The 21,385-nt window shown below is 53.6% G+C and overlaps 1 protein-coding gene across 2 annotated transcripts; it reads left to right on the forward strand.

Annotated features, from left to right (window-relative positions):
- The first annotated feature begins 3,118 nt into the window (after positions 1–3,118).
- calb2a (calbindin 2a) lies at positions 3,119–20,664 on the forward strand. Of its 2 annotated transcripts, XM_042340220.1 has the most exons (12): positions 3,119–3,241; positions 4,562–4,638; positions 7,391–7,459; positions 8,991–9,071; positions 10,004–10,060; positions 11,013–11,090; positions 12,108–12,163; positions 14,560–14,599; positions 15,511–15,528; positions 19,021–19,074; positions 19,501–19,572; positions 20,200–20,664. In XM_042340220.1, the coding sequence occupies exons 1-12, from the start codon at positions 3,151–3,153 to the stop codon at positions 20,311–20,313; spliced, it is 807 nt and encodes a 268-aa protein (XP_042196154.1). In that variant the 5' UTR covers positions 3,119–3,150; the 3' UTR covers positions 20,314–20,664. The 2 variants fall into 2 exon arrangements, with proteins under 2 accessions (XP_042196154.1, XP_042196156.1); XM_042340222.1 differs by lacking the exon at positions 15,511–15,528.
- Positions 20,665–21,385: the final 721 nt, after the last annotated feature.

Raw genomic sequence — 21,385 nt, forward strand, 5'->3', positions numbered from 1 at the left:
GCTGGACAGTTGGGTCAGGACCCGAGCAGAGGGGAAATGGTCAGGGTGAGGGGAGGGAAGGGAGGGAGAAAGGAGGGGATAGAGAGTCGAGAGGGGAGCTGAAGGCTCGGTCAAAGAGAAAGGTCTTGAGACCGGCATTGAAGGAGGAAAGGGAGGAAGTGGCGAAGGCACTGGGGGATAGAGTTCCAGAGCCTCGGGGCTGAGAGGCTGAAGGCCACCGATGGTAGGGCGGTTGGGGCGGGGGATGTGGAGCAGACCGGAGCCAGAGGAACGGAGGGTACGGGCAGGTAAGTAGGGGGATAGTAGGTCGGAGAGGTAGGAGGGAGCGAGGCCGTGAATGGCCTTGTAGGTGAGGATGAGGATCTTGAATTCGATCTTGCCCAACATTTTGCCCTGCCCGGGAATCGAATCCAGGTCTCTCGCTTGTGAGGCGAGAGTTCTAACCACTGAGCTACAGGACTCCACAAAGAGTTGCATAAAGTGATGGGAGGGGTATATGGGATGGATGAGGAAAGATTATTTCCAGTGGTCAGGGCTGGGGGAGAGCTTTCTCACACAGAGCGTGAGGGGTGAGCGTGTGGGAATTGCTGCCCAGTTAGTGGTTGGGGCGGCACATAGGAATGAGATACAGGTCAACCTCAGGCTTTCCACTTCAATAATAACCCTCAGCTCATCACTTTACACTGCCAACACCTGGGCTCCAGCCATTCCCACAAGACTGGACACACGGGTAAGAGAGAAGATGGGAAAAGCCAGGATGTGCAAATAGTGATAGGATCTAGGAGGGGTCTGGGACAGTCATGTGGAGTATAAACACTGTCCAGAATGGATGGGCCTGTTTCTGAGCTGGCCTGTACCTTCTGTGAATCAGCAACAACAAAATTACATTTATATAGCGCATTTCACGTCCAACTTGCATTTACACAGCCCTCTTCATGTGGGGTATCATCCCAGAGCGCTTGACAGTGGCAGACTCTTACCCCGAGCCAAGGGGAGGGGGAGGTGACCATAAGCACCAAAACAAAGGAAGGTATTTGGGCAGGATTTGAAAGTGAGGGAGGGGGCAAGGCGCAGGGGCTGAGGGGGAGAGTTCCAGAGTTTCAGGGCGTAGGGGCTGAAGACACATCCACCAATGGTAGAGTAGAGGGGTTGAGGGACAAATCAAGAATTCACTGAATTCAGGTCTGTTTGTGGGATGTTACTGCATCCAAATTGGTTGCTGTGTTCATCTACAAATTACTCCACTGTATAGGGATTCCCTGTGAGGAGGTTTGAGATGTTTGGATGTTACAGACACTGGATCAGACACTGTGAGTCAGAGAACCCAGAATTGGGAAAATTGGTGAATTTGGTCTTCATTTTGAAGTTAGTTTTCTGTAAAAGAAATTTACAAAAAAATGGCAAAATTAAGATTATGCTAAAGATTTTGCCAAATTCTGCACCTCCTCACCTCCAGCATCTAAAACCTTCACCTCTCCTCTCCCCAACCTTCGCTCCTTTGCTCTCTCTCCATTCATCCTCCAGACAAACTCGCAGCCAGAGACTGACAGAGTGAGAGAGAATTTTTTTCCCCAGCTGGGTGTTTGACACATGTGGAAACCCATCACTGAGCTTAAGAGTATCCAAACCAAGCTGAGATTTCTGTGCATCCCACCTACACATGGAAATCCCAGAGATAGGTTGTTGGAATAATGTGCTCTCTCTCCCTGGAGGGCTACATCCTGCTTACCTAATTCCAGAAAGTATTAGGTGCAGGTTGGGCAAGAGCCAAGTATTGGGGACCCCAGAGTGTGTGTTGGGGTAACTGCTGGAGTTTAACCAGCTAAACCCACATAACTTGTCATTGATAGCGCTGTCCGGCCAGCAAATGTTCCCTTATTATTATGGATGTTCTGGAGGGTTGAGATCGGAGAGACCGAAGGGTCTTGTGATCTTGTGAATAAGCTATGAACAATGATTAGACAAGCTCAGGCTCTTCAGTGTTGAGAGAAGATGACTCAGAGACGACCTTTTAGAGAGTAAAACATTTTAAATGGGATTGAAAAAGGAAACCCAGATCATTACTTTAGGATGCAACAAAACTGTGGAACAAGAGGACAATTTCAGGTCAGACACCAGGAAGTTTCTCTTTACCTGGAAGCTAACAACTGGAACAGGGTCACCAGGAAGGGGGGGTGAGGCCAGGCTGATTGTCATATCTTGATCTTGTCAGAGACTTTTTTTGAGGGGTGACATCCCAATTGACTGCCCTCTGGAAGTGGGGTCTCCTTGGGGCTGAGCTGGCTCCAGGGTGACATGCTGCTGACAGAAGGTTTGAATTAAGTCCACCCTCTGTGGGGCTCTTGGTAGTCTTCAAGTCCTGCTGATGAGCCCTGGAATACTGTGGATCCTCGTGACTCAGGAACCGGACTCGAGACCGTCACAGAGGGGGGACTTGAGGTTAATATTCCATTGTTAAGCAGGTGACCCCAGAGTCAGCTCAGCTCCCAGGAGAACCTGCCCTCCCCCACCCCCAACCCCCGCCCAACCAGGTGACCAAGGGATGGTAGCCACCCCCAGGGTTGGTGACTGTGGGGCACTAGTCTGCACTGCAAGTCCCTGACACAGTGCTCAGCTGTGGGCAGGGCGGGCAGGGCAGGGCAGGGCGGGCAGGCAGGGCGGGCAGGGCAGGGCGGGCAGGGCGGGCAGGGCAGGGCAGGGCGGGCAGGCAGGGCGGGCAGGGCAGGGCGGGCAGGGCGGGCAGGGCAGGGCAGGGCGGGCAGGCAGGGCGGGCAGGGCAGGGCGGGCAGGGCGGGCAGGGCAGGGCAGGGCACAGCGCTCCCTGCAGGCTATGGGCTGGCACTGTGAGCAGCTGTGGGCAGGGGGCGCCCCCTGCAGGCCGGGCTGGCACTATGGGCAGGGCGCCCCCTGCAGGCTATGGGCATTGGGATAAAAAGCAGGGAACAGCAGGCAGCGCAGGGCAGAGCAGACTGGAGCCCTGACTGAGAGAGGGAGGGAGGGAGGGCTGAGAGAGAGTAGAAAAGGAGAACAGAGGGGAAGGAGAGAGAGAGAGTAGAGAGCAGAGAAGAGAGGAGGAGAGAGAGAAGGGAAGAGGAAAGCAGGAGAGCCAGAAGAGGAGAAAGAGAGGAGAGCAGAGGAGAGGAGAGCAGGATGGCAGAGAGAGAGCAGCCACCCTACCTGCACCTGGCAGAGCTGTCAGCCTCCCAGTTCCTTGAGATCTGGAAACATTATGACTCTGATGGTAAGTTATTGCTTCTCTTTCCGTTTTATTTGATTGTTTAAGAGGAAGCAACAAGGTTCAGGGTTTCATGTAAAAATCATCCTTTTAGCTTTTAGTGATAAATCATCAATGTGTTAGTTCAAGGGAAGGACTGAGGTGTGTTTAGTGTGTGTGACAGTGACTGCAGAGCTGACTGTGTGTGTCAGTGTGAGACTGGCTGGAGGCAGCAGCACTAACATTGGAAGGTTGACACTGAGTGATTAACATTGACATTGGGCAATGTGAAGTCCTGTAGCTCAGTGGTTAGAGCCCCCGCCTCGCAAGTGAGAGACCTGGGCTCGATTCCTGGGCAGAGCAAAACCTTAGGCAAGTTTCCTTCCTCCACACACCTCTGTTTACCTAACAGTAAGTAGGAACCCACTTGTTAGTCGATTGGCGGATCGCTTTTCTGAGGGTAATAAGCCCTCAAAAAAATGTGGTCAATCAATCCCCGGCTGTTTGTGGGGACGCTGCTGTCGTGGCTGCCGTGTTTCGCCCACAAAATAAACAGTCAATTCACTTTACAGTGTATCCTGTGAAGCACTTTGAGCATCTCGAAGACGTGATAAGGCGCTATATCAAATGTAAGGATCATTATTAACATTGCCTTTGGTCACTATGTGATTAACATTGAGGATTATTATAAGATATATGAAACACACAATTTAGCTTTTTTTAAATTCAGGAAAAAAAAACTTTCTGAAACGAATATTTATGCAGGAGTTTTATGTTTTACTTCTTACTGTTTGCGCCTTTGATGAATGCCTGAGGCAGTGACTGCATGAGCTTGCTGTCCCGGCTACTGCCCTGCTTCCTCACCCAGCCTCCCCACCCTGCCTGCCTGCCTCGTCTACCCAGCCCTGCCTCCCAGCCCTGCCTCCCTGCACTGCCTCCTGCTCTGCCTCCCTGCCCTGCCTCACTGCCCTGCCTCCTGCCCTGCCTCACTGTCCTGCCTTCTGCCCTGCGCTGCCTCCCTGCCCTGCCTCACTGCCCTGCCTCCTGCCCTGCGCTGCCTCCCTGCCCTGCCTCACTGCCCTGCCTCCTGCCCTGCCTCACTGTCCTGCCTTCTGCCCTGCGCTGCCTCCCTGCCCTGCCTCACTGCCCTGCCTCCTGCCCTGCCTCACTGTCCTGCCTTCTGCCCTGCGCTGCCTCCCTGCCCTGCCTCACTGCCCTGCCTCCTGCCCTGCGCTGCCTCCCTGCCCTGCCTCCTGCCCTGCCTCACTGTCCTGCCCTGCCTTGCCTCCCTGCCCTGCCTCAGTCTTTGGTGCCTATCATTGACACTTCCTGCATTGCCTCACACAGGCAATGGTTACATCGAGGGGAAAGAGTTGGAAAACTTCATCCGAGAGCTGCAGAGAGTGAGGAGAGGTGCCAAGGTGGTGAGTGCCTGTCAGTGTGAGTGTGAGCCGGGGGGGAGGGGGGTGAGTGTGAGCTGGGGGGGCTGAGTGTGAACCAGGGGCGGAGTGTGGGCCGGAGGGGAGGGGGCGGCTGAATGTGAGCCGAGGGGGGGGGGGGCGGAGTGTGAGCCGGGGAGTTAGGGGGGGGCTGAAATGTGAGCCGGGGAGTTAGGGGGGGGCTGAAATGTGAACCGGGAGGGTAGGGGTGGTGTGTGGCTGACTGTGAGAAACAGAAAGTCAGAGGTGCTGACTCCTGGTGCTGATGAGAGAGACAGAGAGAGAGAGAGGTGGTTACAAAGAAAGAGATGTTGAGAACAGGTGCTGATGAGTGAGAGAGAGACATAGAGACAAAGAGATGGCAAGACCTCAAATTGCTGTTCAGGGCGTGTCTGTGTGAGCTCTAACACTGAGGCTGTATTGTTACTACAGGTTAGAGACACAGTAACTCTCCCTCTACACTGTGTGTCCACACTCCCAGGTCAGGGTTAGAGACACAGTAACGCTCCTCTACACTGTGTGTCCACACTCCCAGGTCAGGGTTAGAGACACAGTAACGCTCCTCTACACTGTGTGTCCACACTCCCAGGTCAGGGTTAGAGACACAGTAAAGCTCCTCTACACTGTGTGTCCACACACCCAGGTCAGGGTTAGAGACACAGTAAAGCTCCTCTACACTGTGCGTCCTCACTCCCAGGTCAGGGTTAGAGACACAGTAAAGCTCCTCTACACTGTGTGTCCACACACCCAGGTCAGGGTTAGAGACACAGTAAAGCTCCTCTACACTGTGTGTCCACACTCCCAGGTCAGGGTTAGAGACACAGTAAAGCTCCTCTACACTGTGTGTCCACACTCCCAGGTCAGGGTTAGAGACACAGTAACGCTCCTCTACACTGTGCGTCCACACTGCCAGGTCAGGGTTAGAGACACAGTAACGCTCCTCTACACTGTGCGTCCACACTCCCAGGTCAGGGTTAGAGACACAGTAACGCTCCTCTACACTGTGTGTCCACACTCCCAGGTCAGGGTTAGAGACACAGTAAAGCTCCTCTACACTGTGTCCACACTCCCAGGTCAGGGTTAGAGACACCGTAACGCTCCCTCTACACTGTGCGTCCACACTCCCAGGTCAGGGTTAGAGACACAGTAAAGCTCCTCTACACTGTGCGTCCACACTCCCAGGTCAGGGTTGGAGACCATTCTGCCTTGACAATGAGAGTTCATTCTGATCTGACACCGCCCTCTTCCGGCCCAGTGTGGTAATACATAAAATAATACTTGCATTTGATACAGTGCCTTATCATGTCTTCGAGACGTCTCAAAGCGCTTCACAGGATATACTGTAGAGTGATAGACTGTATATTTTGTGGGCGAAACATGGCTGCCAATTGAGCGGAGCAGCATCCCACAAACTGTCATGGATTGAAAGCCTGAGGCGTGAGCTAGACCCCAAACAATTGTGAAATAAAAACAGAAGTGGCTGGGAACCCTGAGCAGAGCAGGCAACATCTATGGAGAGAAGGGATTTGAATGTAAGGACCCTTTCGGAGTCCCTTCTCTCCATAGATGCTGCCTGCTCTGCTGAGGGTTCCCAGCGACTTTTGTTATTGTTTCACATTTCCAATATCTGCAGTATTTTGCCTTTTATTTCCCCAAACAATTGTGTTTAAATATCTTGAGTGATACAGTAACAGACAGACTCGACCGTCTCACTCTCTCCCTGGGGTCTAATATTGCACCCACACACCAACTTAGATGATGGTTGGAGCCCCCTTCAGTGGCTGAGCTTTCAGTCACTACATCCTTATCCGCTGTAGCTGCCATGCCTTGACTCCTCAGCCTCGTCTCCTCTCTCTCTCTGTCTCTAAATTCCACCTTAAACCTACCTCTGTAGTCACCCCCTGCTCTCTCTGCCATGCGTGGGGTCCCAGGGGCTGTGTGTGTGGGGCTGTGTGTGAGGGGCCGTGCGTGTGTGAGAGGCCGTGCGTGTGTGAGAGGCCGTGCGTGTATGAGAGGCCGTGCGTGTGTAAGAGGCCGTGCGTGAGGGGCCGTGCGTGAGGGGCTGTCCAGTGCTTCTACATGTTCCCCATTTCCTATTAATCCCGCAAATTAAAACCCAGGGGTGGAGGGATGGTGGGGGAATGGTGGTGGAGGGGGGTGGGCTGGACGGACAAGAGCGGGACGTAGGCCAAAATTTGCAATGGATTTAGCCAGATAAACTCTAGTATTTACCCCAATGTAATCTGTTGTTGTTGCTGTTGTTGTCTGTGAGAGGGCTGGCGGGTTATTAAGGGAGTCGCAGGCTCTGGCTAAATGGGCAGAGATTTCAGAGTCGAGGCTGCTCACTTGCATTGTATGTGGACAAGAGAAAGGACCGGGTCGCTCACTACACATACAAGTAACTCTGTTAAATGCTGCAGACATCTGAGATGGTACAACAGTAATAAGCCACTGTAGGGGCAGTCATCATTTATGTGTTCCCTCGCTGGGGGAAGTTCTGAACAGAGGGAGATGGTTCAAACCAAGCTTTCAGATGGGTTCAGTGGGAAGACATATTGTCTCTGAGTCTCTCTCTCTGTCTCTAACACTAAGGCTGCCGATCTCTCATTCCCTCCATCAATGATTGGCATGTGGGTGACTGACACTGAGCTCACATCTGTCACTGTTACACACACACAGCTCATACCCTGTGATGTGATTGATGGAGCTGTAAATCCTGGTGATTTTGCATTTACAGGAAATACACGTGAAGGAATTTATGGAAAAATATGACAAAAATGCCGATGGCCGGATTGAGATGGCAGAGGTAAGTGATGAGAGGGACCCAGCGCGCGCGCAAGTGTGTGTGAGTGAGTGAGAGACTGTGAGACCAACTTGTACCTTAACCAGGGTACTGTGCAGCCGGCCTCCCAGCCTGGGGCCAGCCGGGTGTCTGACACACGCAGAAACCCATCACCAAGAGTCTCCAAACCAAACCAAGCTGAGAATTCCATGCATCCCACCCACACATGGAAATCCCAGAGATAGATTGATGGAATGGAATGCTCTCTCTCTCTCTCTCTCTCTCTCTCTCTCCCTGGAGGGTTGCATCCTGATTACCAAATTTCAGAGAGTATTAGGCACAGGTCAGCGAGAGCCAAGGCTTGGGGTCCCCCCTGTGTGTGTTGGGGTAACTGCTGGAGTCTAACCAGCTAAACCCGCACAGCTTGCCATTGATATTGCTACCTGGCCAGCTTTCCTGCTGCTTCTCCAGCTAGGACTTTAGCTTGAAGGGTTAAGTGGAGTCCTGTAGCTCAGTGGTTGAGCACTCGCTTTGCAAGCTAGAGACCTGAGTTCAATTCCAGGCAGAGGGCGAAACCTTGGGCAAGTTTCCTTACTCCACACAGAGCCTAATAATAATCCCTCCATAAACCCAAAACAATAATAAATTGGTCATTTTCAATCTACGACTGTTTGTGGGACATTGCTGTGCGCAATTGGCTGCCGCGTTCGCCCACAAATATACAGTCAATTCACTTTACAGTGTGTTCTGTGAAGCGCTTTGGGACGTCCTCCCGACGTGAAAAGCGCTATATCAAATGCAAGGATTATTATTATTATTATTATTAACAGGAGCTGAGTAGGAAGAATCCCTGCCCCCAGTCACCGTCCTGCCCTGCCAAGCCCTGCCGACGGCTGGCTAGTCAGTCAATTGTCAATCAGCAGTACCCTGGACTTGCCTGGCTCAGGAACTGGACTAGAGACGGCCACAGAGGGTCGGCTCAATTCTGATATTCCATTGCCAGACAGCCTGTGATTGAAGGGGATAAATTCAGAACAAATCTGCGGAAACACTCATCACTGAGCGAGGAGTAAACGTATGGAACAGACTCCCGAGGGAGACAGACCGTGGAGGGAGACAGACCGTGGAGGGAGGGAGACCGTGGAGGGAGACAGATCGTGGAGGGAGGGAGACCGTGGAGGGAGGGAGACAGATCGTGGAGGTAGACAGACCGTGGAGGCAGAAAATGTTGGTTGTTTCAATAATAAATTAGATTGATTTCTGCTAAAAAATAATATCTGGGGCTAATACCGTGTATAGTTTGAGGCACAACATGTCAAGCGACAGCCAGGAGAGGATGGTGGAAAGTGACCTATATGGACCTTTCACCAGCAAATTCTTATGTTCTTATGTCACTTTGGAGCCAGTACAGACCCCAGATACCTCCCCTCCTGGGAGGACAGCCTGCAGACCTGAGGTGTCTAGTGAGGCCGCTGTGTGTCAGCCACAGGAGGAGGTGAGTAACTATGAAGAGAACAGCAGTGGAGACGGCTTATCTTGCTGTGCTGTTTTGCAGTTGGCGCAGATCCTGCCCACAGATGAGAACTTCTTACTGTGTTTCAGACAATGTGTCCATTCCAGCGGAGAGTTCATGGAGGTAAGTGGAAGACATGGAAGACAAAGGAGAAAATGGGGTAGAGGACAGGAGATGATGTTAATGATGCAAAACAAAGCGGGAGATTGTTTAAATTTCTAATTGGATTTGAGAAACTCAGAACAATACCTTCAGAGGCACCAACACAGATCAAAGAGAACATAGGGTCAGGGTTTGACAAGAACATTTATGACAGACACTGGGAAGTATTTCTTACAAGAAGTGTAACCGAGGGGGAAGAACAGGAAGTTAAGGCCGGGACAGAAGCAGCTGGATGTTGTGATGGAAAGACAACATGGTGGGTGGGTATCATGTAATGGTCGGATCCCAGGCGGTTCTTCATCTGAGTGGATATTGTCAGGAGTTTAAGATCGTTGTGTTGGCAATGGTTGGCTCAGTAAGAGAGTACAGGATCCTAGTAGCCTGGGGACTGGTGCCCTGTAGCTCAGTGGTTAGAGCACTCATCGCACGAGTGAGAGGATTCCATTCCCGGGCGGGTCAGGGTGAAATGTTGGGTGAAAAGTTTCCTTACACCACACACTCTCCTCTGTTTACCAGCAGTGAGCAGGAAGTTGTTAATTGATTGGCGGATCGCTTTCTGGGGTTTAGAATCCCTTAAAATAAGTTCTTAAAATATAATAATAATTTGGTCATTCAAACCACGACTGTTTGTGGGACGCTGTTGTGCGCAATTAACTGCCGCATTTCACCCACAAAATATACAGTCAATTCACTTTACAGCCTATTCTGTGAAGCGCTTTGAGACGTCTCGAAGACGTGATCAGGCTCTATATCAAATGCAAGGATTATTATTATCAGTAAACCCAGGGATTACAGTCTCCCTGTCAGTGTAAGACTCCAAACTGAAAATACACTGAGATCCAAGTGTAACATGAAGAATTCCCACTCTCCTAATGGGAACCTTCTCTCCCCAGACCTGGAGGAAATACGACACAGATCGCAGCGGTTACATCGAAGCCAACGAGCTAAAGGTGAGTGTCGCCGGGGGCAAACTGCAGAGGGTGTGCACAAAACAAACACATGGGGGCTTGTCGGGCTCGGTAGGGACTTAAGAGTGGGAGGCTGGATGGGGGGCAAGGGGGAGAGGCTGATGGGGAAGAGGGGAGTCTGGGAGGAGAGGCTGGGGATAGAGGGGGAGAGGCTGATGGGGGAGAAGGGAGGCTGGGGTGTGAAGGGGAGAGGCTGATGGGGGAGAGGGGAGGCTGATGGGGGAGAGGGGAGGCTGATGGGGGAGAGGGGAGGCTGATGGGGAGAGGGGAGGCTGATGGGGGAGAGGGGAGTCTGGGAGGAGAGGCTGGGGGTAGAGGGGGAGAGGCTGATGGGGGAGAGGGGAGGCTGGGGGTAGAGGGGAAGAGGCTGATGGGGGAGAGGGGAGGCTGGGGGGAGAGGCTGATGGGGGAGAGGGGAGGCTGGGGGAAGAGGGGAGGCTGATGGGGGAGAGGGGAGGCTGGGGGGAGAGGCTGATGGGGGAGAGGGGAGGCTGGGGTGTGAGGGGGAGAGGCTGATGAGGGAGAGGGGAGGCTGGGGGAGAGGCTGATGGGGGAGAGGGGAGGTTGGGGAAGAGGGGAGGCTGATGGGGGAGAGGGAGGCTGGGGAGAGGGGGGAGAGAGGGAGAGGCTGATGGAGGAGAGGCGAGGAGAGGGGGAGAGGCTGATGGAGGAGAGGCGAGGTTAGGGGGAGAGGCTGATGGATGAGAGGCGAGGCTAGGGGGAGAGGCTGATGGAGGAGAGGCGAGGCTAGGGGGAGAGGGGGAGAGGCTGATGGAGGAGAGGCGAGGCTAGGGGGAGAGGGGGAGAGGCTGATGATCTGCCATTATAATCATCAATTGGCAGAGCAGGGTGGGTGGGCTGTACGGCCTCCTCCTGCCCCTAACTGCTCTGATGGTGACAGCGTGTGAGGTCTGACCAAGGTTTGTGTTCACAGAGCTTCCTCCTGGACCTGCTGCAGAAAGCAAACCGACACTATGATGATAAGAAGCTGCAGGAGTACACCCAGACCATAGTGAGTAACACAGCACACGCACACCCTCCACACAGCCTGGGTCAACACTCACCCTAACAGCCATTCAGGCTCAGTGTGGCAGTCTCTGTGTCTGACACACACCGTAACCAGCCGCGTGTCTGACACTCACGGAAACCCGTCACCGTGATCAGCCGGGTGTCTGACACACACGGAAACCCGTCACCGTGATCAGCCGGGTGTCTGACACTCACGGAAACCCGTCACCGTGACCGGCCGGGTGTCTGACACTCACGGAAACCCGTCACCGTGACCGGCCGGGTGTCTGACACACACGGAAACCCGTCACCGTGACCGGTCGGGTGTCTGACACACACGGAAACCCGTCACCGTGACCGGCCGGGTGTCTGACACACACGGAAACCCGTCACCGTGACCAGCCGGGTGTCTGACACACACGGAAACCCGTCACCGTGACCAGTCGGGTGTCTGACACACACGGAAACCCGTCACCGTGACCAGCCGGGTGTCTGACACACACGGAAACCCGTCACCGTGACCAGTCGGGTGTCTGACACACACGGAAACCCGTCACCGTGACCAGCCGGGTGTCTGACACACACGGAAACCCGTCACCGTGACCAGTCGGGTGTCTGACACACACGGAAACCCGTCACCGTTACCAGCCGGGTGTCTGACACACACGGAAACCCGTCACCGTGACCAGTCGGGTGTCTGACACACACGGAAACCCGTCACCGTGACCCGCCGGGTGTCTGACACACACGGAAACCCGTCACCGTGACCGGCCGGGTGTCTGACACGCACGGAAACCCGTCACCGTGACCAGTCGGGTGTCTGACACGCACGGAAACCCGTCACCGTGACCAGCCGGGTGTCTGACACACACGGAAACCCGTCACCGTGACCAGTCGGGTGTCTGACACGCACGGAAACCCGTCACCGTGACCAGCCGGGTGTCTGACACACACGGAAACCCGTCACCGTGACCGGCCGGGTGTCTGACACGCAAAGCTTCACCAAAATCTTCCCTTTCAGCTGCGGATGTTCGATGCTAACGGCGACGGCAAACTAGGGCTGTCAGAGATGGCGCGGTGAGTCACCCCCACACACACAGGCACACACAATCACCCACATACACACACACAGGCACATGCACACACACACACCCACACACACAGGCACATGCACACACAATCACCCACACACACACACACCCACACACATAGGCACATGCACACACAATCACCCACACAAACACCTACACGCGCACGTAGCCGCCCACGCACACAGCCGCCCACGCACACAGGCACCACCCAACCACCCCGGACAGAGTCTCAGAGCACCCCCGTACACAGCCCACCCGCACACGAGCAGGCACCCACACACGTGCAGGCACCCGCGCAGGCACCCACACACGCGCAAGCACCCACACGCGCGCAGACACCCACACACGCGCAGGCAACCACACACGCGCAGGCACCCAAACACGCGCAGGCACCCAAACACGCGCAGGCACCCACACATGCACAGGCACCCCCGCGCACAGCCACCCCCACGCACAGCCACCCACACACACACACAGAATAGTAGGGGGTTAGGAGGTCACAGAGGTCGGGGGGAGCAAAACCATGGAGGGCTTTGAAGGTGAGGACCAGGATCTTGAACTATATCCTCTGTGTGATGGGAAGCCAGTGGAGTCGGGCGAGGATGGGGGGTGGTAGGGTCACGGAGCCTGGTGGGGGTGATGATGGGGGTGGTAGGGTCACGGAGCCTGGTGGGGGTGATGATGGGGGTGGTAGGGTCACGGAGCCTGGTGGGGGTGATGATGGGGGTGGTAGGGTCACGGAGCCTGGTGGGGGTGATGATGGGGGTGGTAGGGTCACGGAGCCTGGTGGGGGTGATGATGGGGGTGGTAGGGTCACGGAGCCTGGTGGGGGTGATGATGGGGGTGGTAGGGTCACGGAGCCTGGTGGGGGTGATGATGGGGGTGGTAGGGTCACGGAGCCTGGTGGGGGTGATGATGGGGGTGGTAGGGTCACGGAGCCTGGTGGGGGTGATGATGGGGTGGTAGGGTCACGGAGCCTGGTGGGGGTGATGATGGGGGTGGTAGGGTCACGGAGCCTGGTGGGGGTGATGATGGGGGTGGTAGGGTCACGGAGCCTGGTGGGGGTGATGATGGGGGTGGTAGGGTCACGGAGCCTGGTGGGGGTGATGATGGGGGTGGTAGGGTCACGGAGCCTGGTGGGGGTGATGATGGGGGTGGTAGGGTCACGGAGCCTGGTGGGGGTGATGATGGGGGTGGGAGAGGGAGTGGGCACGCAGGGCGGCAATAACAAGACTGATGTACAGTGAGGGGCTGAGATCCTGGGGAAAGGTGCTGACTAGATGGTAAGAATTATTACCTGGAACAACAGCAGCAATATAGCGCCCCTCACCCAAGGTAGCGTCTCAGAGCACTTGGCAATACACTGTATCCAGGGCAGCCTCACACACACCCTCACACACCCACGCACACCCTCACATGCCCACACATACCCACCCACACACCCTCACATGCCCACACATACCCACCCACACACCCACCCACACACCCTCACACACACAAACGCAAGTTCAGAGGAAATGAGATAACACAAACCTCGTTTAGTGACCATCATAACACAGTTTGTATGTTTACACACACACACACACACACAGACACACACAGGCTCACAAAGACACACACACACACGCAGACACATCCTCACACACCCAAGCACACCCTCACATGCCCACACATACCCTCACATGCCCACCCACACACCCACGCACACCCTCACATGCCCACACATAATAATAATAATCCTTGCATTTGATATAGTGCTTTTCACGTCGGGAGGACGTCCCAAAGCGCTTCACAGAACACACTGTAAAGGGAATTGACTGTATATTTGTGGGCGAACGCGGCAGCCAATTGCGCACAGCAATGTCCCACAAACAGTCGTAGATTGAAAATGACCAATTTATTATTGTTTTTGGTTTTGGAGGGATTATTATTAGGCTCTGTGTGGAGTAAGGAAACTTGCCCAAGGTTTCGCCCTCTGCCTGGAATTGAACTCAGGTCTCTCGCTTGCAAAGCGAGTGCTCTAACCACTGAGCTACAGGACTCCACACACCCTCACACACCCACGCACACCCTCACATGCCCACACACACCCTCACATGCCCACCCACACACCCACGCACACACACACACACACAAACGCAGTCCAGAAAGTTCAGAGGAAACGAGATAACACAAACCTCGTTTAGTGACCATCATAACACAGTTTGTATGTTTACACGTGTGTGAGTGAATGAGTGAGAATGTGAGGAGTGTGTGTGAGTGACTCTGTGTGTGAGGGTGTGAATGTGGTTGAGTGACGCTGTACACCGCTGTATAAAGCACGGTGTCAGACACACAGACATTGTCATGTGACTGATCTCTTCCCCCCACACCTGTCTCCAGGTTATTACCTGTTCAGGAAAACTTCCTATTGAAGTTTCAGGTGAGTTTTTCCGATTCCCCGGTGTTACAGTTCTCTCCCCTCTCCCCAGAGTAACTCCACCCAAAAGCTGGTTTATCACACATGTGGGTGTCAGGGGAGGGGAGGGCTCAGCTGGGGTTCACCCCCCTCAACCCCCCCCACCCCACCCCAAAGAGACTGTCACAGAGGACTGGCTCAATTCCGACATTCTGTTGCCAAAAACAGAAGTCGCTGGGAACACTCAGCAGGTCAGGCAGCATCTATGGAGAGAAGGGATTTGAATGTAAGGATCCTTCCGGCATATCTACACCCACCATTACAGGATAGTTAGTGAGTGAGTAGTAAACATATGAAACAGGCTCCCGGGGGGGGGGGGAGAGAGAGAGTGAGAGAAAGTGGGGGTGACGGACGGATGGACGGACGGTGGAAGCTGGAAAATAATATCTGGGGACACAGTGTATAGTTTGGGGCATGACATGTCAAGCGACTGCTGGGAGAGGATGGTGAAAGGTGAACTAGATGGACCTTGATCTTTCACCAGCAAATTCTTATGTTCTTATTTGGTCAGAGGCCAAGCGTGGGTTTCAGCCTCACTCAGTGGATGGCAAGAACCAGGAGCTCTGTGTGAGCTTCCTGTGGGCAACACATCTCAGCATGAAATGCGTAAGAGCATTGCCACCTTCTTTCTGCCCACAGTTTGGGGCACCCTGTGACTGCCCAGTGCTGGAGCTGTGAACCCACCCACCCCAAGACCTGCCCTGACACAGCCCCAAATAACATAGCCCCACAGAGCAGAGCCCCACATGGCAGAGGCACCACAGCGAGGTGGTGGTGGTGGGGGGTGAGATTGGCATTTTCCTCCCCTCCCCAGGCAGTGTTTGTGCGGGCACAGTGTGCGTTGAGACATTGATGAGCTTCTATTTTACTCCCAGGGCCCTGGAGGATCACAGGTAAGGCTCCCTAAGTCGCTGCTTGGCTCTCGCTTGCTGCCATCCCCTGACAGCACAGCTCGCTGTCCCTGCCATGTTCCCCTATAACCGAGTGTTTGTGTGTGAGGCACACACAGTCTATGCAAACAGCACAGCCAAAGGCAATGGCTGATCTCTTACTCATGCCCAACAAACCCCATTATTAGCAGATTTCATGTTTGTTCCCATTTTTACTTGTTTCTGCTCATTCCCCAATGCCTGCTCCCCTTAATCCCCCACTCCCCTTAATCCCCCACTCCCCCTAACCCCTCACTCTCCTTAAACCCCCACGCCTCCTAAACCCCCGCTCCCCTTAACCCCTCACTACGCAGCCCCTGCTCCCCTTAACCCCTCACTCCCCTTAACCCCTCACCCCCAGCGTCTACTCCCCTTAACCACCAACTCCCTGCACTGCCACTCACTCCCTCACCCCTCACTCCCCAGGCCATGATTAATTGCTCGCTTTCCATCTTCTGCTCCCTTGAACCCTTCGCTCTCCAGGCCTCTGCCCTGCTATCTCCCAGCATATGTGTCATCACTGTACATTCTCCAGCCTACGTCCTGTGTGTGTTGTTTGTCTCTGTCTCCGCACATGGTCTTTCTCTCAGATCATTCTCTCTCTCTCTCTGTCCCATGTCACTCGCTCGGTGACTCTCCCTGTAAATCAAAAGAAAGTGGTAGATAGAAAATGGGTGATGACTGGGAGACAGTTTAGGGGAAGATGTAAAGTGGTGGGGTTATGAGAGGAGATCCCAGGAGGTCAGTCTTTGGGTGGCTGTGAGATGGGAACCATGAGCTGTGAGCTGAGGGGAAATATGTGTAGCTTTGGGATCTCAGAGCTGATTTGAACAGTGGAGGAATGGTGCTTCCAGATTCAGACTAGGATCTGATGAGCCAGGAGATGACAAATGCAGTTTACCGCAGGTAAAACCATTAGTTTGGGAGCAAGAATCCTACACAGGGCAGTGTGTGTGTTGAATTTAAAGGTTATGCTGGCTATTATCTGGAAAGGGACAACACTGGAGACAAGTAACCTTCCAAACCTGCAGACCACAGGGCAGGTGGACTGGACTGTCCAGATGCTGATTTGTCAGAGGGGTTAACAAGGTATTCACAATGATCCCTTGGTGCTATTTGAAAAAAAGAAAGGAGTTTCTCTCTCCCAGTGTCCTGCCAAACAATCCCCCAAATAAAATTGGTTGCTCTCTCCATGACTGTTTGTGGGGCATTGCTGTGTGCAAAATTGGTAGTTGCATTCACCCACAAAATAAACAGTCACTACACTTTACAGTAAAATCTTGTGAAGCTCTTTGAGGTGCTTCTTATTGGTCATCATGGACCACACTGAGGAGATATAATATAAAAATAATCTTTATATTTGATACAGCACTTTATCATGTCTTTGAGACATCTCAAAGCACTTCACAGGATATAATAATAATAATAATAATCCTTGCATTTGATATAGCGCTTTTCACGTCGGGAGGACGTCCCAAAGCGCTTCACAGAATAGACTGTAAAGTGAATTGACTGTATATTTGTGGGCGAACGCGGCAGCCAATTGCGCACAGCAATGTCCCACAAACAGTCGTAGATTGAAAATGACCAATTTATTATTGTTTTGTTTTGGAGGGATTATTATTAGGCTCTGTGTGGAGTAAGGAAACTTGCCCAAGGTTTCGCCCTGCCTGGAATTGAACTCAGATCTCTCGCTTGCAAAGCGAGAGCTCTAACCACTGAGCTACAGGACTCCACTATATACTATAAAGTGAATTGTTTATATATTTTGTGGGTGAAAAGTTAGACATAAATGGTAAATTTAGACTGGACTATGAAGGGCAATAGACTGGGGCTGAGTCAGGAGTGAAGGGCAGGAAAGCAAATGGGGTAAATGATGGGGAGGAGGTTTCTGGAGAAGGTGGGGGAGATGTGCAGGAATGGCACGAGATTCAAGATCAACCAAATGGGCGACTTCTTGGGACAAATACTCCTTTCCTGTTCCTCAAGTGTTCTGTACCCCTTGTTTAATTTGTCCTTTGTGTCTTGGTGTGTATCTGTCTCTTGTCTCTCTCTCTCTCTGCCCTGGAACAAGCCAGTTTGTGCAACAGGGTGTGTGGTTAGTGACTGGTGGACAGCAGGTAATGTGAAGCAACAAAGACCAGGGTCTTTCTCTGGGGTAATAACATGGCACCTGATACCCTAAAGCCACGAGTTGTGTGGTCATTAGACAATACTCAGGCCGGCTCCCATTATAGTTTATCTCTCCCTCTGTGACTGGTCACTTTACGTGCTCATCAAGTGCGAGGTTAACATGGGTTAGAGACACAGTAAAGCTCCTCTACACTGCGTCCACACTCCCAGGTCAGGGTTAGAGACACAGTAAAGCTCCTTCTACACTGTGTGTCCACACTCCCAGGTCAGGGTTAGAGACACAGTAAAGCTCCTCTACACTGTGCGTCCACACTCCCAGGTCAGGGTTAGAGACACAGTAAAGCTCCTCTACACTGTGCGTCCACACTCCCAGGTCAGGGTTAGAGACACAGTAAAGCTCCTCTACACTGTGCGTCCACACTCCCAGGTCAGGGTTAGAGACACAGTAAAGCTCCTCTACACTGTGCGTCCTCACTCCAAGGTCAGGGTTAGAGACACAGTAACGCTCCTCTACACTGTGTGTCCACACTCCCAGGTCAGGGTTAGAGACACAGTAACGCTCCTCTACACTGTGCGTCCTCACTCCCAGGTCAGGGTTAGAGACACAGTAACGCTCCTCTACACTGTCCGTCCACACTCCCAGGTCAGGGTTAGAGACACAGTAACGCTCCTCTACACTGTGCGTCCTCACTCCCAGGTCAGGGTTAGAGACACAGTAACGCTCCTCTACACTGTGTGTCCACACTCCCAGGTCAGGGTTAGAGACACAGTAAAGCTCCTCTACACTGTGTGTCCACACTCCCAGGTCAGGGTTAGAGACACAGTAAAGCTCCTCTACACTGTGCGTCCACACTCCCAGGTCAGGGTTAGAGACACAGTAAAGCTCCTCTACACTGTGTGTCCACACTCCCAGGTCAGGGTTAGAGACACAGTAAAGCTCCCTCTACATTGCGTCCACAAATCAGCTCCCAATCTTCACTGCTTTCCAGAACCACCCCCACCCACACACACTCACACACTGCCGCCCCCACACACACGTGCACAAATACTGCCGCGCCCCCCACACATACACACACACTGCCCTCCGCCTACCCACTCATAACGGGCAGAGGGTCCAAGCAAAGAGGAAGTGAAAACCATGTACTAAGGCGGGCTGGGGGGCCGGGCGAGGGGCGCGCAGCCCCTCCCTTGCTCACCGTGCCTAACCACAGCAGCTGTGAAGCACATTCACGGTGCCCCAGCTTTATACGTGATAATCCACTATATCAATGCCAAGGATTATTATTATTGTTATTTAATTATGAGTCTTTCATTCACTCTCAGGGCATGAAGCTGAGCACAGAGGAATTCAACGCAATCTTCGCATTTTATGACAAGGTAACAAGCAGTAGGGGCTGGGGGCGAGGGGGCTGGGGGAGAGGGGGCTGTGGGCGGGGCCTGGGGGAGCGGGCTGAGGGGATAGGGGGCTGGGGAGAGGCGGCTGGGGGAGGGGGGGCTGGGGGAGGGGGGGCTGGGGGAGAGGGGCTGGGGAGGGGGGGAGAGGGGCTGAGGGGAGGGGGCTGGGGGAGGGGGCTGGGCACTGGGGGGAGGGGGCTGAGGGATGGGGGCTGAGGAGAGCGGGCTTGGGGCTGAGGGGAGGGGGCTGAGGCGATGGGGCTGGGGGCTGAGGGGAGGGGGCTGAGGGGAGAGGGCTGAGGCGATGGGGCTGAGGGGAGAGGGCTGAGGCGATGGGGCTGAGGGGAGGGGCTGAGGGGTCTGGACCAGCCTTGGGCCTCCAGACGAGCTGATGTTATGTCTCCTCAGGATGGCAATGGCTACATTGATAAGAACGAGTTGGATGCGCTGCTTAAAGACTTGTATGAAAAAAATAAAAAGGTGAGAACAGGGAGGATCCACACCTCTGCCTCCTCCTAACCCCTACCAACCTGCTTACTCCCTCCGCTCAGCGGGCTCCAGCCTGTTTCACGTCCCCCATCTCAAGCCGCTACACCATTGGTGGGCAGACCTTCTCCCACTCTGCCCCCACCCTCTGGAACTCCATCTCGCAGTCCCTCCACCTCACCCCCTCCCTTGCCGCCTTCAAGATCCGTCCCAACACTCTCCTCTTCGTCTGTGCTTTCGATCTCCGTGCTTCCCCCCCTGCCCTCCCCCCTCCCCAAACCCGACCCCCAGCTCGGATCCGAAACACTGACTGTCCAGCGCTTTGGGACGTCCTCCTAATGTGAAAGGCGCTTCACAATGTAATTTTGTTGGTTGTGTCCCTTTATGTTCATCGAAATCTGAAATATCAGTGCTTCACAAAACAGAGTAAAGCTACTTCTACACTGCCCGTCCCTGACCAGTGTAGGGGGTCTGTGGCTGAGGTGGGAGTGTGTACAGACAGTGTAGGGGGAGCTTTACTCTGTGGCATAGGATTTAATGTTATAATAAAATGTCTAACGCACTGCTGTGGGAATGGCTGATCCTGCGAGCTTTGAATCTCTTGTTGCTTGTTATTCCCAGGAAATGGACGTGCAGAAATTCAGCGCTTACAAGAAAAACATTCTGTCGCTGTCTGACGGTGGCCGTCTGTACCGCCGGGAGCTGGCCATGGTGCTGTGCACAGAGCCTCTGTAGAGAAACTACACCACACCCCTCACTCCCTGCCCACCGCAGCAACCATACCTCCCCCTGCGCCCCCCCCGACCCCTTCCCATCCCATCCCAGAGCATGTCACCCCCTCTCCCCTCCCCTCCGTTCTCATGCTTGTAACACAGACATCGCACAAGAGCGATCAGTGACTGTGTGACCCCTCCACCGGCTGCTGTGTATGTTCAGTCCAGATCTCCTCCTTTGCTCATGAATTTTAATGTAAACGGATAGCGGACAGTCCCTGTGATTGATCGGAGATGTTCAGCACTGCCTGTGGTGGACGGTCATTTATTTAATATTTATTTTATTGGTGTTTGAGGTTAGGAACAGAACAGGCTCCCCAGGGAGACAGACGGAAGGTAGAAGCAGAAAATGTTCAATTAGTTAGATTTATGCTAGAAAATAAGATCTGGGGCTAATACAGTGTATAGTTTCGGACACGACACGTCTAGCGACTGCCAGGAGAGATGGTGGAAGGTGAACTAGATGACCTTAGTCTTTCACCAGCAAATTCTTATGTTCTTATGTTAGGCTGCTCACCCTCATTAGCCAAGTTAGACTGAAAAGTGCTTCCACTAGGGAACAAGGGTTGTCCCCACAGACTAGCCCCTCCCCCCCAAACTCTTCTAGGCCCCAAATTGCCAAAGGACAATGTGGACCTGAACCATGACCAAGCCCAGCCTGAGCCTAGTGACCAGGGGATCAAGTGAGCTCTGATTCCAGTGTCTCCCCTTCCTCTATGTGAGAGCAGGTCAGTGACCAGAAATGATGTGACGCCAGACAGCAAGTTACCTGTGTGTCTCCATCACCGAATCCCTGGCAGTGAGCTCCCATCAGCAGGAGGAGATGCCAAGGACAATAACAAGCAGTGGGTTATTGGCTGGTGGCCATACAAACAGTGATATGGCCTTGGAGACGGGAACCCTGGGCCGGGCAGTGATGGTGGGTTGGTGGGGATCGCGGTGGGTTAGAGCAGGGAAAGTGGGGCCTGGCGCAGGCTCTGGGAGCAGCTGATCTCTAGCCTGGTCTGTGCGGGTCCGATCGCCATTGTTTGGGG

This window comes from Callorhinchus milii, unplaced genomic scaffold (genome assembly GCF_018977255.1).
Source record: "Callorhinchus milii isolate IMCB2004 unplaced genomic scaffold, IMCB_Cmil_1.0 Scaffold14, whole genome shotgun sequence".
Classification (NCBI taxonomy): Eukaryota; Metazoa; Chordata; class Chondrichthyes; order Chimaeriformes; family Callorhinchidae; genus Callorhinchus; species Callorhinchus milii.

Excerpts from the sequence above, each read along its gene's own strand:
- calb2a (XM_042340220.1), top strand. The coding sequence starts at position 3,151 with ATGGCAGAGAGAGAGCAGCCACCCTACCTGCACCTGGCAGAGCTGTCA. Across the intron at positions 4,639-7,390 it reads TGAGGAGAGGTGCCAAGGTG|GAAATACACGTGAAGGAATT; the intron begins GTGAGTGCCTGT and ends TTGCATTTACAG. Across the intron at positions 10,061-11,012 it reads TCGAAGCCAACGAGCTAAAG|AGCTTCCTCCTGGACCTGCT; the intron begins GTGAGTGTCGCC and ends TTGTGTTCACAG.